Source organism: Pristiophorus japonicus, chromosome 14 (genome assembly GCF_044704955.1).
Source record: "Pristiophorus japonicus isolate sPriJap1 chromosome 14, sPriJap1.hap1, whole genome shotgun sequence".
Taxonomy (NCBI): Eukaryota; Metazoa; Chordata; class Chondrichthyes; family Pristiophoridae; genus Pristiophorus; species Pristiophorus japonicus.
The window spans coordinates 113,828,579-113,841,302 of NC_091990.1; the positions used below are offsets into that span (position 1 = coordinate 113,828,579).

Below are 12,724 nucleotides of genomic sequence, written 5' to 3' on the forward strand. Positions count from 1 at the left end.
ATTCAATGAGATCACGGCTGATCTGCGACTTAACTCCATATACCAGCTTTTAGCCCATATCCCTCAATACCTATGGTTAACAAAAATCTATCAATCTCAGATTTAAAATTAATAATTGACCCAGCATTAGTTGCCGTTTGCGGAAGAGAATTCCAAACCTCAACCACTCTTTGTGTGTAGATGTGTTTTCTAATTTCATTCCTGAAATGCCTGGCTCTAATCTTTAGACTATGCCCCCTAGTCCTAGACTCCCCAACCAGCGGGAATAGTTTCTCTTTATCCACCCTATCTGTTTCCCTTACTATCGAGAAAGTTTCGATCAGATCACCCCTTAACCTTCTGAATTCCAGACATACAACCCTAGATTGAATATGGTCTGAAATTTGTATAGTGCAGAAACATGGACTGAGGCAGAATCTTACAAATTTGTAAGGAGAGTGGCACTAATTGGATATCTCTTTCACAAAGCGGGCACAGGAACGATAGATAGAATGGTCTCTTTATGTGCTGTATCCATCTATGATCTGATCGAAGTGTTTAAAATGTTAAAAGAATTCGATAGGGCAGATACGAAGAAACCATTTACTTTGGAGGGGAATCCAGAACAAGGGGCATCATTTTAAAGTCAGGAAGCACTTTTTCACACAAAGGGCAGCAGAAATGTGGAACACTCGCCCTCAAATCGCTGCGGATGCTGTGGATCAAGACTAGATTTTTGTTAGATGGCGGAATCGAGTAGTATGGACAAAAGGCGGCGCTTCCAATAAATACTGTGGCTACAAGAGCAGGTCAGAGGCTGGTTATTCTGCGGCGAGTATATCATCTCCTGACTTTCCACCATCCACAAGGCACAAGTCAGGCGTGTGATGGAATACTGGATGGATGAGTGCAGCTCCAACCACATTCAAGAAGCTCGACATCATCCAGGACAAAGCAGCCCGCTTGATCAGCACCCCATCCACCACCTTAAATATTAACTCCCTCCACCACCAACGCACCGTGTACCATCTGCAAGATGCACTGCAGTAACTCACCAAGGCTTCTTTGGCAGCACCTCCCAAACCCACGACCTCTACCACCTAGAAGGACAAGGGCAGCAGGTGTATGGGAACACCATGACCTCCAAGTTCCCCTCCAAGTCACACACCATCCTGACTTGGAAATACATCGGCCGTTCCTTCATCGTCGCTGGGTCAAAATCCTGGGTCAGACTGATTCCTGGGATGGCAGGACTGACAGATGAGGAGAGACTGGATCAACTAGGTTTGTATCCACTGGAGTTTAGAAGAATGAGAGGGGATCTCAAAGAAACATATAAAATTCTGACGGGATTGGACAGGTTAGAGGCAGGAAGAATGTTCCCGTTGCTGGGGTGTTCCAGAACCAGGGGTCACAGTCTAAGAATAAGGGGTAAGCCATTTAAGACCGAGATGAGGAGAAACTTCTTCACTCAGAGAGTGGTTAACCTGTGGAATTCTCTACCGCAGAAAGTTGTTGAGGCCAGTTCGTTAGATATATTCAAAAGGGAGTTAGATATGGCCCTTACGGCCAAAGGGATCAAGGGCTATGGAGAGAAAGCAGGAAAGTTGTACTGAGGTTGAATGATCAGCCATGATCTTATTTAATGGCGGTGCAGGCTCGAAGGGCCGAATGGCCTACTCCTGCACCTAATTTCTATGTTTCTATCCTGGAACTCCCTCCCTAACAGCACCGTGGGAGCACATTCACCACACTGACTGCAGTGGTTCAAGAAGGTGGCTCACCATCACCTTCTCAAGGGCAATTAGGAATGGGCAATAAATGCCGGGCTTCCAATGACGCCCATATCCCAAGATCGATTTTTTTTTTTAAATGGGAGTCGAGGTGCAGATCAGCCATGATCTAATTCAAGGGCTTGAGGGGCTGAATGTCCTCCTCCTCCTGTTCCTAATGTTCCGACCTCAGAGTTAAGAACCAGCAAAGATCTTTTTTTTAATAAAAATAACTCACTCTCCTGGCGAGTGGCTCTGCGAAGCCTCGTCGTCGTCCGTATCGCTGCTGATGGTGATGACGCTGACCGTGGGGCTTGGGGAGTCGGCGATGATGATGGTCTGCCGCTGCTGGTTGGCGATCAAGTTGCCGTCCAGGTCCTGCCCGACCGAGCCCGGGCAGCAGAACCCCCTGGGGCCGTCCTTTCCGCGGCCATTGTCCTGCGCCGCCGGGCAGCCCCCTGACTCGCCGGCTTTCGGGCCATTGCTCATCTTTGGAGACAGCGGTGTCGAGCCCTGCAGACTGCTACGGTACGATGCATTGCTCCTGTGGGGAAACAATAGAGCAAGGGTGGGTTAGACATTCAGGGGGCATTGTCCGCGCAGGCGGGCAAGTTCTTACCTTACCAACATGGGGAGCGGACAGGGAACTGCAGTTGGGGCCGAGATCAGATCAGCCATGATCTTTTTGAATGGTAGAACATGCTCGAGGGGCCAAATGGCCTACTCCTGCTCCCATTTCTTATAAGAATTAGGAGCAGGGGGAGTGGGATTAATTGGACCGCTCTTACAAAGAGCCAACACTGGCACAATGGGCCAAATAGCCTCCTTCTGTGTTGTAGGGACTTGAGCACATAAATCTAGGTTGACACTCCAGTGCAGTGCTAAGGGAGTGCTGCACTGTCGGAGGTGCCGTATTTCAGATGAGATGTTAAACCGAGGTCCCGTCTGCCCTCTCAAGTGGACGTGAAAGATTTCACAGCACTATTTCGAAGAAGAGCAGGGGAGTTATCCCCGGTGTCCTGGTCAATATTTAACCCTCAATCAACATCACAAAAACAGATTATCTGGTCATTATCACATTGCTGATTGTGGGAGCTTGCTGTGCGCAAATTGGCTGCCGCGTTTCCCATTTTACAACAGTGACTACACTCCAAAAGTACTTCATGGGCTGTGAAGCGCTTTGAGATGTTCGGTGGTCGTGAAAGGCGCTATATAAATGCAAGTCTTTCTTTCTTTCTGTACGATTGAGTTGCGACAGATTTTAAGTGGGTACTGACACTCCAGATTTCGGTTGAATGCATAAATTTGTTACTCAGTATTCCAGCCCATGCAACAGATTCCCCCGTGCTCAGCACTGTTCCAAGTTCAAAATGAAGTATGAACCACTCGACTGAGGGGATATCAATGAAGGCAAGTTGATTCACTGAACTGCAGTAAACTGGCTTTTAGAGAGAGGCACATAATATTTATGCAGAAGTTTTATAGCAAAATCCCTCACACTTGTTTTATGAAAATTAATTGAGACAGTTACGATTAAAAAAGAAAAGAAAGCAAGCCAGTTATTTCCTGCCGGTTTCTTCTGACCTTGGGGCAGAAACATGGGGCCCAAATTTTCCCATGAGTTGCACCGTTTTTTTTGATGTAATTTGATTTTTCTGGTGTATCATTTTAGTTGCAAATATGGCCATTTAATTTGCGCCAGTGTAAGTGAATTAGTTAGATTTTCAGTTTTTTTTTTCAAAACCACTTACACCTGTTTTAGGTGTTTGTCCAGCAAATAGTTGCCCCAAATTAACTTAGGACAGTGTATGTTGCCAGTTCTATCCGCACAGAAAAACCTTACCTAGAGTTAAGGAATCGGCGCGAATCTACATTTAAAGCACCACCAAGTCCCAAACAAAGCACAAAAAGTAATAAGCATTCAATAAAAAATAAAGAACCGATGTAAATAATTAAATTAACAAATAAAGAACTGAAGTAAATCCTACCTTCAACTAAACTCGGCAGTGGCTGGCCGTGCGGGAGTCCCTTTGGTCTGGGATAGGGGAGGGGGATCACGGCTGCCGCCCCACCGACTTTCAACCCTTTTCGGGCGGGAATTTTTTCCCTTTTTGCCCATTTTTCGGATTTTTGGTCGGGCTTTAAAAACGGCAGCCAGAAACCTGGCAGTGGCATGGGACTTCGGCTCCCTCGTGTGAGGGACCGCAGGCGACTCCATTTAGCCCCGAAAGGAGTTCGGAGATCGGCCAACACGGCCGAGTTCAGCCCTGGGGCCGTAAGTCGTAGGCAGAAAAATATTTTGTCGCTGCCGGCTGGCATCTCCAGCACAACAACACGCACACCGCTGTCCTCAAGACCAACCCGGGCAGGCTCGTACAGGCAAACGGACAGGGGGGTGGGTGCACGAGTGTGCTGGAGCCCGGACTCGGCTCACACCGTTCTGGAGTCCCGCTTCAGAGAGAGAGCGAGAGCGCGCCAAAGGGACAGGCAACATCGGAGTGAGAAAGAGAGAGACAGAAAGGTCAGAAGCAGTGGCTGGGCAGCATGGCACTCCAGAGACTCTTTGGCAAACCGCCAAACGAACGCAAAGCCAGCCCAGCATGGCAAGCGACGTCGCTATACGACAAGTATTCCTTGGTCCAAACCACTAGACTGCAGCCAAAGACGACCAACCTCTCTCCCTCTCTCTCGCCCCGATCAAAACTCAGTCGCACCAACCTGTTTCTTGCAGCCCTCAGAGGCCGGCCTGTGCGGCAGGCCATTTGGTCTGAGATAGGGGCGGGATGCTTTCTGCAGGCATCATCATCACAATCATGGGAAGGAGCTACTGCGCATGCACGACCGCTCTATGCGCGCAGCTGCCGGCACTGTTTTCGGCACAGGGGCTGTAGCTCCGCCCCCACTCCACGAGGAGCACCGCGCCAGGGCCCGGGACACACAGCGGAGCGGCCAGAATCGTGAGTACGTTTTTCGGCGCCGTTTCCAGCGCACAAAGTCGGCGCATCTTGGGAGAGTGCGCCGAAAAAAGGGGTTGGGGAAATTTGGGCCCATGGAACGTACCATCACCTGCCATCTACAGGTAAACTGCTGCAGTGACAGAAAATGTCCTCCAATCAGGGCCCTGTTAACTGCATGCCGTGCTCGTGTGGCAATTAGATCTGGAGGCCTGAAAGGGCAGCTTTGCGGCAGCAGTGGAACAAAACATCGGGCATTGCACGGTACCATCCTATTGCCAAACAGCGAGTCCTCGCTTGTATCACGAGCAATGCCACGGGAGGTCCAGCAGTTACTTTGTAACATTTCTAGCTGCCCTCTAACTGATACAAAAACAAGACTCTTGACGAGTTGTTTTCCAATAAATCTTGTTATATTTTAGAAACACATATATATATATCGAAGGTAGTCTTTTCATTCGACAAGGCAGAACAGAAGTATTTTTTTATATAGAATTCACAGCACAGAAACAGGCCATTCGGCCCATCTGGTGTTCATGTTCCACACGAGCCTCCTCCCACCCCCCTTCATTTCACCCTATCAGCACATCCTTCTATTCCTTTCTCCCCATCATGTACTTATCCTGCTTCCCCTTAAATGCATCTATGCTATTCTTTTTTATTAATTTATTCATTGGATGTGGTCGTCGCTGGCAAGGCCAGCATTTATTGCCCATCCCTAATTGCCTGCGAGAAGATGGTGGTGAGCCGCCTTCTTGAATGCAACTGAGTGGCTCTCTAGGCCATTTCAGAGAGCAGTTAAGAGTCAACCACACGTGTGGGGTGGGTCTGGAGTCACATATAGACCCGGATAAGGACGGCAGATTTCCTTCCCCAAAGGACATTAGTGAACCAGATGGGTTTATATGACAATCCGGTAGTTACATGGTCACCATTACTGACACTGGCTTTTTATTTCAGATTTATTTAATTAATTGAATTTAAATTCCCCAGCTACCGCGGTGAGATTTGAACTCACATCTTCGGATCATTATTCCTGGCCTCAAGATTACCATTTCAGTAACATAACCACTATGCTACCATACCGTTTGCCTCAACCACTCCCTGTGGTAGTGAGTTCCACATTCCAACCACTGTGTGGGTAAAGAAGTTGCTCCTGAATTCCCTATTGGATTTATTGGCGACTATCTTATGTTTATGGGTTCTCGCTAAAGCGGTGCAGAGCTCCTCTGCCACTTGCAAGCCCCACCCCCGTCCGTCACTGACCTCTTCTGACAGTGCTTGTTTCTCTTCTTGTTAGCAGCGGAGGGCTGAGCCCAGACCACCTGGGCGATCCCCACACCGATGGGATGAGTGGCCGACAGTGCCATTTGGTTGGTTAAGAGATGCTGCGGCAACATGGAGCTGTAATGGTTGCCCGGGGCCAACACCTTCCTGCGGGGAGAGGGGGAGAAGGAGTCAGACTGGTCAAGCGGAGGCACGTGGGATAAAAACGCATGAGCCGAGAAATCCCAGGGACTGTACACTCAGCACATTTATACAACGGTCCTCTGTCCAGGAATGTCAGTGGATTAGCGCCTGTGTTTAAACAGGAGAGGCAAAAATGTCACGCCAATGTGTTCAATGCTCATCCGCTTACACTGCCAGAAAATCAATGAATGGATGATATTCTGTCTCTGGGACCTCAATCTAAAATACAAGTTCACAGCGCAGGAGAGAGGGTGTGAGAGAGAAAGAGACACACACAGAAAGAATGATAGTGAGAGAAAGCGAGGGAGACAAAGTGAAAATGATGTGGGATGAGGGAGGGTGATAGACACACACACACACACACGGAAAGAGAGTTAGCGAGAAAGAAAGTGAGAGGAGAAAGAGAAAGTGAAGCGGGAAGAGAGAGAGAATGAGATAGAGAGCGAGAAAGAAAACAAGAGAAACTTTAAGAAAGGAATGTCACAACAGTGTATTAAATGCTCATCCACTTGTATTGCCAATGATATATGCTGGGCTACAATAACTTAAACAGACGGTTTTTATGAATGATGATAAAACTGCAATTGACAAAAAAGTCGAGTGCGACGGGAAGATAATTCCCGGAACATAAACCAATTTGTTTATTCCAAGCGGGAACCTCAAAGTCCGCGGCAAACCAGTCTGGGGCGAGGTGCGAGCTTTCAGCTCTGCTCAGAACCCCTGGGCAAATAGAGAGTTGCTTTAATCTCATCAACCACAGCGGCTCATGACTTCAATCAACTGGAGACACGGGCCCCCTGAAGTGCTGCATGGCACGACACAGTTACGTACCGTCACTACTGCGAGATGGGGTACCAATGGATCGTTTCTAACAGTCCGCAGTGGGGTGGACAATAGGCTCTGTGCTGTTCGCGATCGTTCAGACCGTGAGACAATGCCTGGTATTTCCCACGCCGGACCCCCACCCACAGTCCAGGGTACAGCTGAACGTTTGATCATATTACACTGCAGCTAAGAATAGAGCTACTTGGCTGTCGATCGTCCCTCAAGATTCACTGCCCTGGTGAGATGATCAGCACCGTAACCGTGAGCTTTGGCACAAGTTTCCCAGCAATTTGTATTCCCCGGAGTTTAAGAACATAAGAAATAGGAGCAGGAGTAGTTCTGCCATTCAATAAGATCATGGCTGATCATCGACCTCAACTCCACTTTCCTGCCCGATCTCCATATCTCTTGATTTCCCCTAGACTCCGAAGATCACAGCCTTGAATATATTCAGACACTCATCATCCACAGCCCTCTAGGGCAGAGAATTCCAAAGATTCACAATCCTCTGAGTGAAGAAATTCCTCCTCATCTCTGCCTTAAATGGCCTTTCCCTTATCTTGATACTGTGACTCCTGGTTCTAAACTCTCCAGCCAGGGGAAACATCCTCCCTGCATCTACCCTATCAATCCCCTTCAGAATCTTGTATGTTTCAATGAGATCACCTCTCATTCTTCTAAACTCTAGAGAGTATAGGCCCATTCTACACAATCTCTCATCATAAGACATCCCTCTCATCCCAGGAATTAATTTAGTCAACCTCCTTTGCTCCACCTCCAAGGCAAGTATATCCTTCCTTAGATAAGGAGACCAAATCTGTGCACTGTGCTCCAGAAGATGATTAATGGGTGATCCAATTGAGGTGTTAAATAATTCCAAAGAGCAGGTAGAGAGAAACTATTCCCTCTGGTGATGGGGAAGTCCAGAACAAGAGGGCTTAACCTTAAAATTAAAGCGAAGCTGTACAGGGGTGATGTCAGGAAGCACTTTTTCACACAAAGGGTTCATGGAAATCTGGAATAGAAACAGAAAATTGCTGGAAATACTCAGCGGGTCAGGCAGCATCTGTGGAGAGAGAAACAGAGTTAACGTTTCAGGTCGATGACCCTTCGTGTGATGACGGTGCGTACCTGTGTCGAGCCACGCAGCACTTCAGTGTGAGGGAGCGTGCAACGTTCAGGGGGTCCGTGTTTCCCGTTGCGTGAAGTAGTGAGCTGCTGTGGTTGATGAGATTAAAGCAACTCTCGTGGCCCTATTTGCCCTGGGGTTCTGAGCAGAGCTGAAAGCTCGTACCTTCCCCCAGACTGGTTTGCCGATCTTCCCCTACACGGGACTTTGAGGTTCCCGCTTGGAATAAACAAATTGGTTTATGTTCCGGGAATTATCTTCTCATCGCACTCAACTTTTCTGTCAATTGCAGTTTTATCATCATTCATAAAAACTGTCTGTTTAAATTATTGTAGCCCAGCATAGGTCCGCTGCAGTCAGAATCAGGGGAAGTCATAACGGGGAACAAAGAAATGGCGGACCAATTGAACAAGTACTTTGGTTCGGTATTCACGAAGGAGGACACGAACAACCTTCCGGTTATAAAAGGGGTCGGGGAACTGAGGGAAATCCTTATTAGCCGGGAAATTGTGTTGGGGAAATTGATGGGATTGAAGGCCGATAAATCCCCAGGGCCTGATGGACTGCATCCCAGAGTACTTAAGGAGGTGGCCTTGGAAATAGTGGATGCGTTGACAGTCATTTTCCAACATTCCATTGACTCTGGATCAGTTCCTATGGAGTGGAGGGTAGCCAATGTAACCCCACTTTTTAAAAAAGGAGGGAGAGAGAAAACAGGGAATTATAGACCGGTCAGCCTGACATCGGTAGTGGGTAAAATGATGGAATCAATTATTAAGGATGTCATAGCAGTGCATTTGGAAAGAGGTGACATGATAGGTCCAAGTCAGCATGGATTTGTGAAAGGGAAATCATGCTTGACAAATCTTCTGGAATTTTTTGAGGATGTTTCCAGTAGAGTGGATAAGGGAGAACCAGTTGATGTGGTATATTTGGACTTTCAGAAGGCGTTCGACAAGGTCCCACACAAGAGATTGATGTGCAAAGTTAGAGCACATGGGATTGGGGGTAGTGTACTGACATGGATTGAGAACTGGTTGTCAGACAGGAAGCAAAGAGTAGGAGTAAATGGGTACTTTTCAGAATGGCAGGCAGTGACTAGTGGGGTACCGCAAGGTTCTGTGCTGGGGCCCCAGCTGTTTACACTGTACATTAATGATTTAGATGAGGGGATTAAATGTAGTATCTCCAAATTTGCGGATGACACTAAGTTGGGTGGCAGTGTGAGCTGCGAGGAGGATGCTGTGAGGCTGCAGAGCGACTTGGATAGGTTAGGTGAGTGGGCAAATGCATGGCAGATGAAGTATAATGTGGATAAATGTGAGGTTATCCACTTTGGTGGTAAAAACAGAGAGACAGACTATTATCTGAATGGTGACAGATTAGGAAAAGGGGAGGTGCAAAGAGACCTGGGTGTCATGGTACATCAGTCATTGAAGGTTGGCATGCAGGTACAGCAGGCGGTTAAGAAAGCAAATGGCATGTTGGCCTTCATAGCAAGGGGATTTGAGTACAGGGGCAGGGAGGTGTTGCTACAGTTGTACAGGGCATTGGTGAGGCCACACCTGGAGTATTGTGTACAGTTTTGGTCTCCTAACCTGAGGAAGGACATTCTTGCTATTGAGGGAGTGCAGCGAAGGTTCACCAGACTGATTCCCGGGATGGTGGGACTGACCTATCAAGAAAGACTGGATCAACTGGGCTTGTATTCACTGGAGTTCAGAAGAATGAGAGGGGACCTCATAGAAACATTTAAAATTCTGACGGGGTTAGACAGGTTAGATGCAGGAAGAATGTTCCCAATGTTGGGGAAGTCCAGAACCAGAGGTCACAGTCTAAGGATAAGGGGTAAGCCATTTAGGACCGAGATGCGGAGGTACTTCTTCACCCAGAGAGTGGTGAACCTGTGGAATTCTCTACCACAGAAAGTTGTTGAGGCCAATTCACTAAATATATTCAAAAAGGAGTTAGATGAGGTCCTTACTACTAGGGGGATCAAGGGGTATGGCGAGAAAGCAGGAATGGGGTACTGAAGTTGAATGTTCAGCCATGAACTCATTGAATGGCGGTGCAGGCTAGAAGGGCCGAATGGCCTACTCCTGCACCTATTTTCTATGTTTCTATGTTTCTATATACTGTTGGCAATACAAGTGGATGAGCATTTAATGCACTGTTGTGACATTCCTTTCCGTTAACTCTGTTTCTCTCTTCACAGATGCTGAGTGTTCCCAGCATTTTCTGTTTTTATTTCAGATTTCCAGCATCCGCAGTATTTTACTTTTGTATTAGTGGAAATCTGGAACTCATAAGAACATAAGAATTAGGAGCAGGAGCCTGCTCCGCCATTCAATAAGATCATGGCTGATCTGATCCTGGCCTCAACTTCACGTCCCTGCCCACTCCCCATAATGCTTGACTCCATTATCGTTCAAGGTGTCTATCTCCACCTTAAACTTTCTTCCGCAAAAAGCTTTTGAGCCTGGCAGGGGGGTGGTCAACTGAAAATTTCAAATCTAAGATTGATAAGATTTTTGTTGGGCAAGGATATTAAGGGTTACAGAACCAAGGTGGGTAGATGGGGTTTAAGATACAGATCAGCCACGATCTAACTGAATGAGGGAACAGGCTTGAGGGGCTGAATGACCGACTCCTGTTCCCAACTTCCTGGATTTTCAGGGAGCTCCATGATGGAAATACAATCTCTTTCTCAACACCACACGTCTCCTCCCTCGTTCCCTGCCCCTCATCATCTTACGTACCCCCAGTCGCCCAGCCTCTGTGGTCCAGCCACAGTATCGGATGTCAGTGCTGTCGTGGGGGGCGCCACAGCTGTCACTTGCTGCCACGTAGGAACCAGTATCTGCTGGCTTCGACTAGACCATGCCTGCAGCAACGACAAAAACACACAAGCTTTCATACATTCAAAACAACACCAGCTTGCATATTTACATCCCGCCTTTAACGGGGCAAAACATTCCAAGGCACTTATCAAGAGCATTATTAATCAAAATCTGACAGTGAGTCACATAAGGAGCTATTAGTCCAAATGCAAAATACTGCGGATGCTGGAAATCTGAAATAAAAACAGAAAATCTGGAAATACTCAGCAGGTCTGGCAGCATCTGTGGAGCGAGAAACAGAATTAACGTTTCAGGTCGATGGCCTTTCATCAGAACTAGAAAAAGTGATAATTCTGCTATTCCCATTTACCCCTCCTCCAGACCCATCTTTTGTCCCTTTACTTGTCCCATTACCATCTCCTTTTGCCTCACACTATCATCCCGTTTGTCATTTAATCTTCCTGCCTTCCACCCTATCACAGACCTTCCCCTTTGTTCTTTCCTCACCTCCCCCCTTTCCCTGCCTCTGCCCTTGCTTAAAAACCTGTTGCATGCCTAACTTTTCCCAGTTCTGACGAAAGGTCATCGACCTGAAACGTTAACTCTTTTTCTCCCTCCACAGATGCTGCCTGACACTCCTGCTGAGTATTTCCAGCATTTTCTGTTTTTATTTAAGGAGCTATTAGGACAGGTGACCAGAAGCTTGGTCAAAGAGGTAGGTTTTAAAGAGTGTCTCAAAGGAGGATAGCGATATATGGGGAGGCGGAGGGGTTTAAGGAGGGAATTCCAGAGCTTAGAGCCTCGGCAGCTGAAAGCACAGCCGTCGATGGTAGAGCAATGGAAATCAGGGATGCTCAAGAGGCCAGAATTGGAGGAGCGCAGAGATCTCGGGGGGCTATAGGGCAGGCGGAGTTTGAAGAGATAGGGAGGGGTGTGGTTATGGAGAGATTTGAAAACAAAGAGGAGAATTTAAAAATGACTACCAAGGCAAATGATTAAAATATTAGCATTCGATTCTGGTGATGTGGACATCGCTGGCATTTACTGGCCGTCCCCAGCTGCCCCAGAGGTGGTGGTGGGCCGCCTTCGATTTCAATTCAACCGAGTGGCTTACGAGGCCACTTCACAGGGCAGTTAAAAGTCAACCGCGTTGGTGTGGGTCTGGAGTCACATGTCGGCCCAGACTGGGTAAGGACGGCAGGTTTGCTTCCTCAAAGGATATTGAACTAAATTATGTCTATGGAGTGCGGCTTGAGATCTCAGCCTTTTGATTCTGTGCCAAACTGCCACTTTTGCAACGTGGCTGTAACGGCAGATGTTATTTTTAGCGGCAATTTTTTGTATTCATTCACAGGATGTGGGTGTGCACCTGTGAGGATGATCATAGGTTTGTAGAGCTGTTGACCTCAATTTGTGGCTGCACTTCAGTCCCACACTCCTGATCATTGGGCACCTGGTGCGGAGGAGAGTAAGGCAGGTTGGAGGGCCTCCTCGTAGGACTGTTCCTGGGCCTGTTCAAGGCGGCCATTAACCGGTCCGGGCAGCGAGCGGTCGAGGGGGTCGTTCAGCCCGACTGCCTGCCTCTCTTCCGCGGTTACGTTCGTGCCAGGGTGTCCCTGAAGATGTAGCACTCGGTGTCCACCGGTACGCTCATGACCTTCCGTGAGAGGAGGACATCAGAGGGACTGGAATGCATCATCACCCCCGACAAACAACTTTTAATTTGACCGTTGAAGGTTCACAAAGTTTTATTTG

The 12,724-nt window shown here is 47.8% G+C and overlaps 1 protein-coding gene across 7 annotated transcripts in view; it reads right to left on the reverse strand.

The window, feature by feature from the left end:
- Positions 1–12,724, reverse strand: part of hipk3a (homeodomain interacting protein kinase 3a) — a 285,348-nt gene that overhangs the window by 20,249 nt on the left and 252,375 nt on the right. For all 7 annotated transcript variants that reach the window (XM_070899500.1, XM_070899497.1, XM_070899501.1 and 4 more), the window contains 3 exons: positions 10,889–11,013; positions 5,972–6,139; positions 1,990–2,295 (listed from right to left, as the gene is read on the reverse strand). In XM_070899500.1, the coding sequence (XP_070755601.1) occupies positions 1,990–2,295; positions 5,972–6,139; positions 10,889–11,013 (599 nt within the window). The remainder of the gene's footprint in view (positions 1–1,989; positions 2,296–5,971; positions 6,140–10,888; positions 11,014–12,724) is intronic.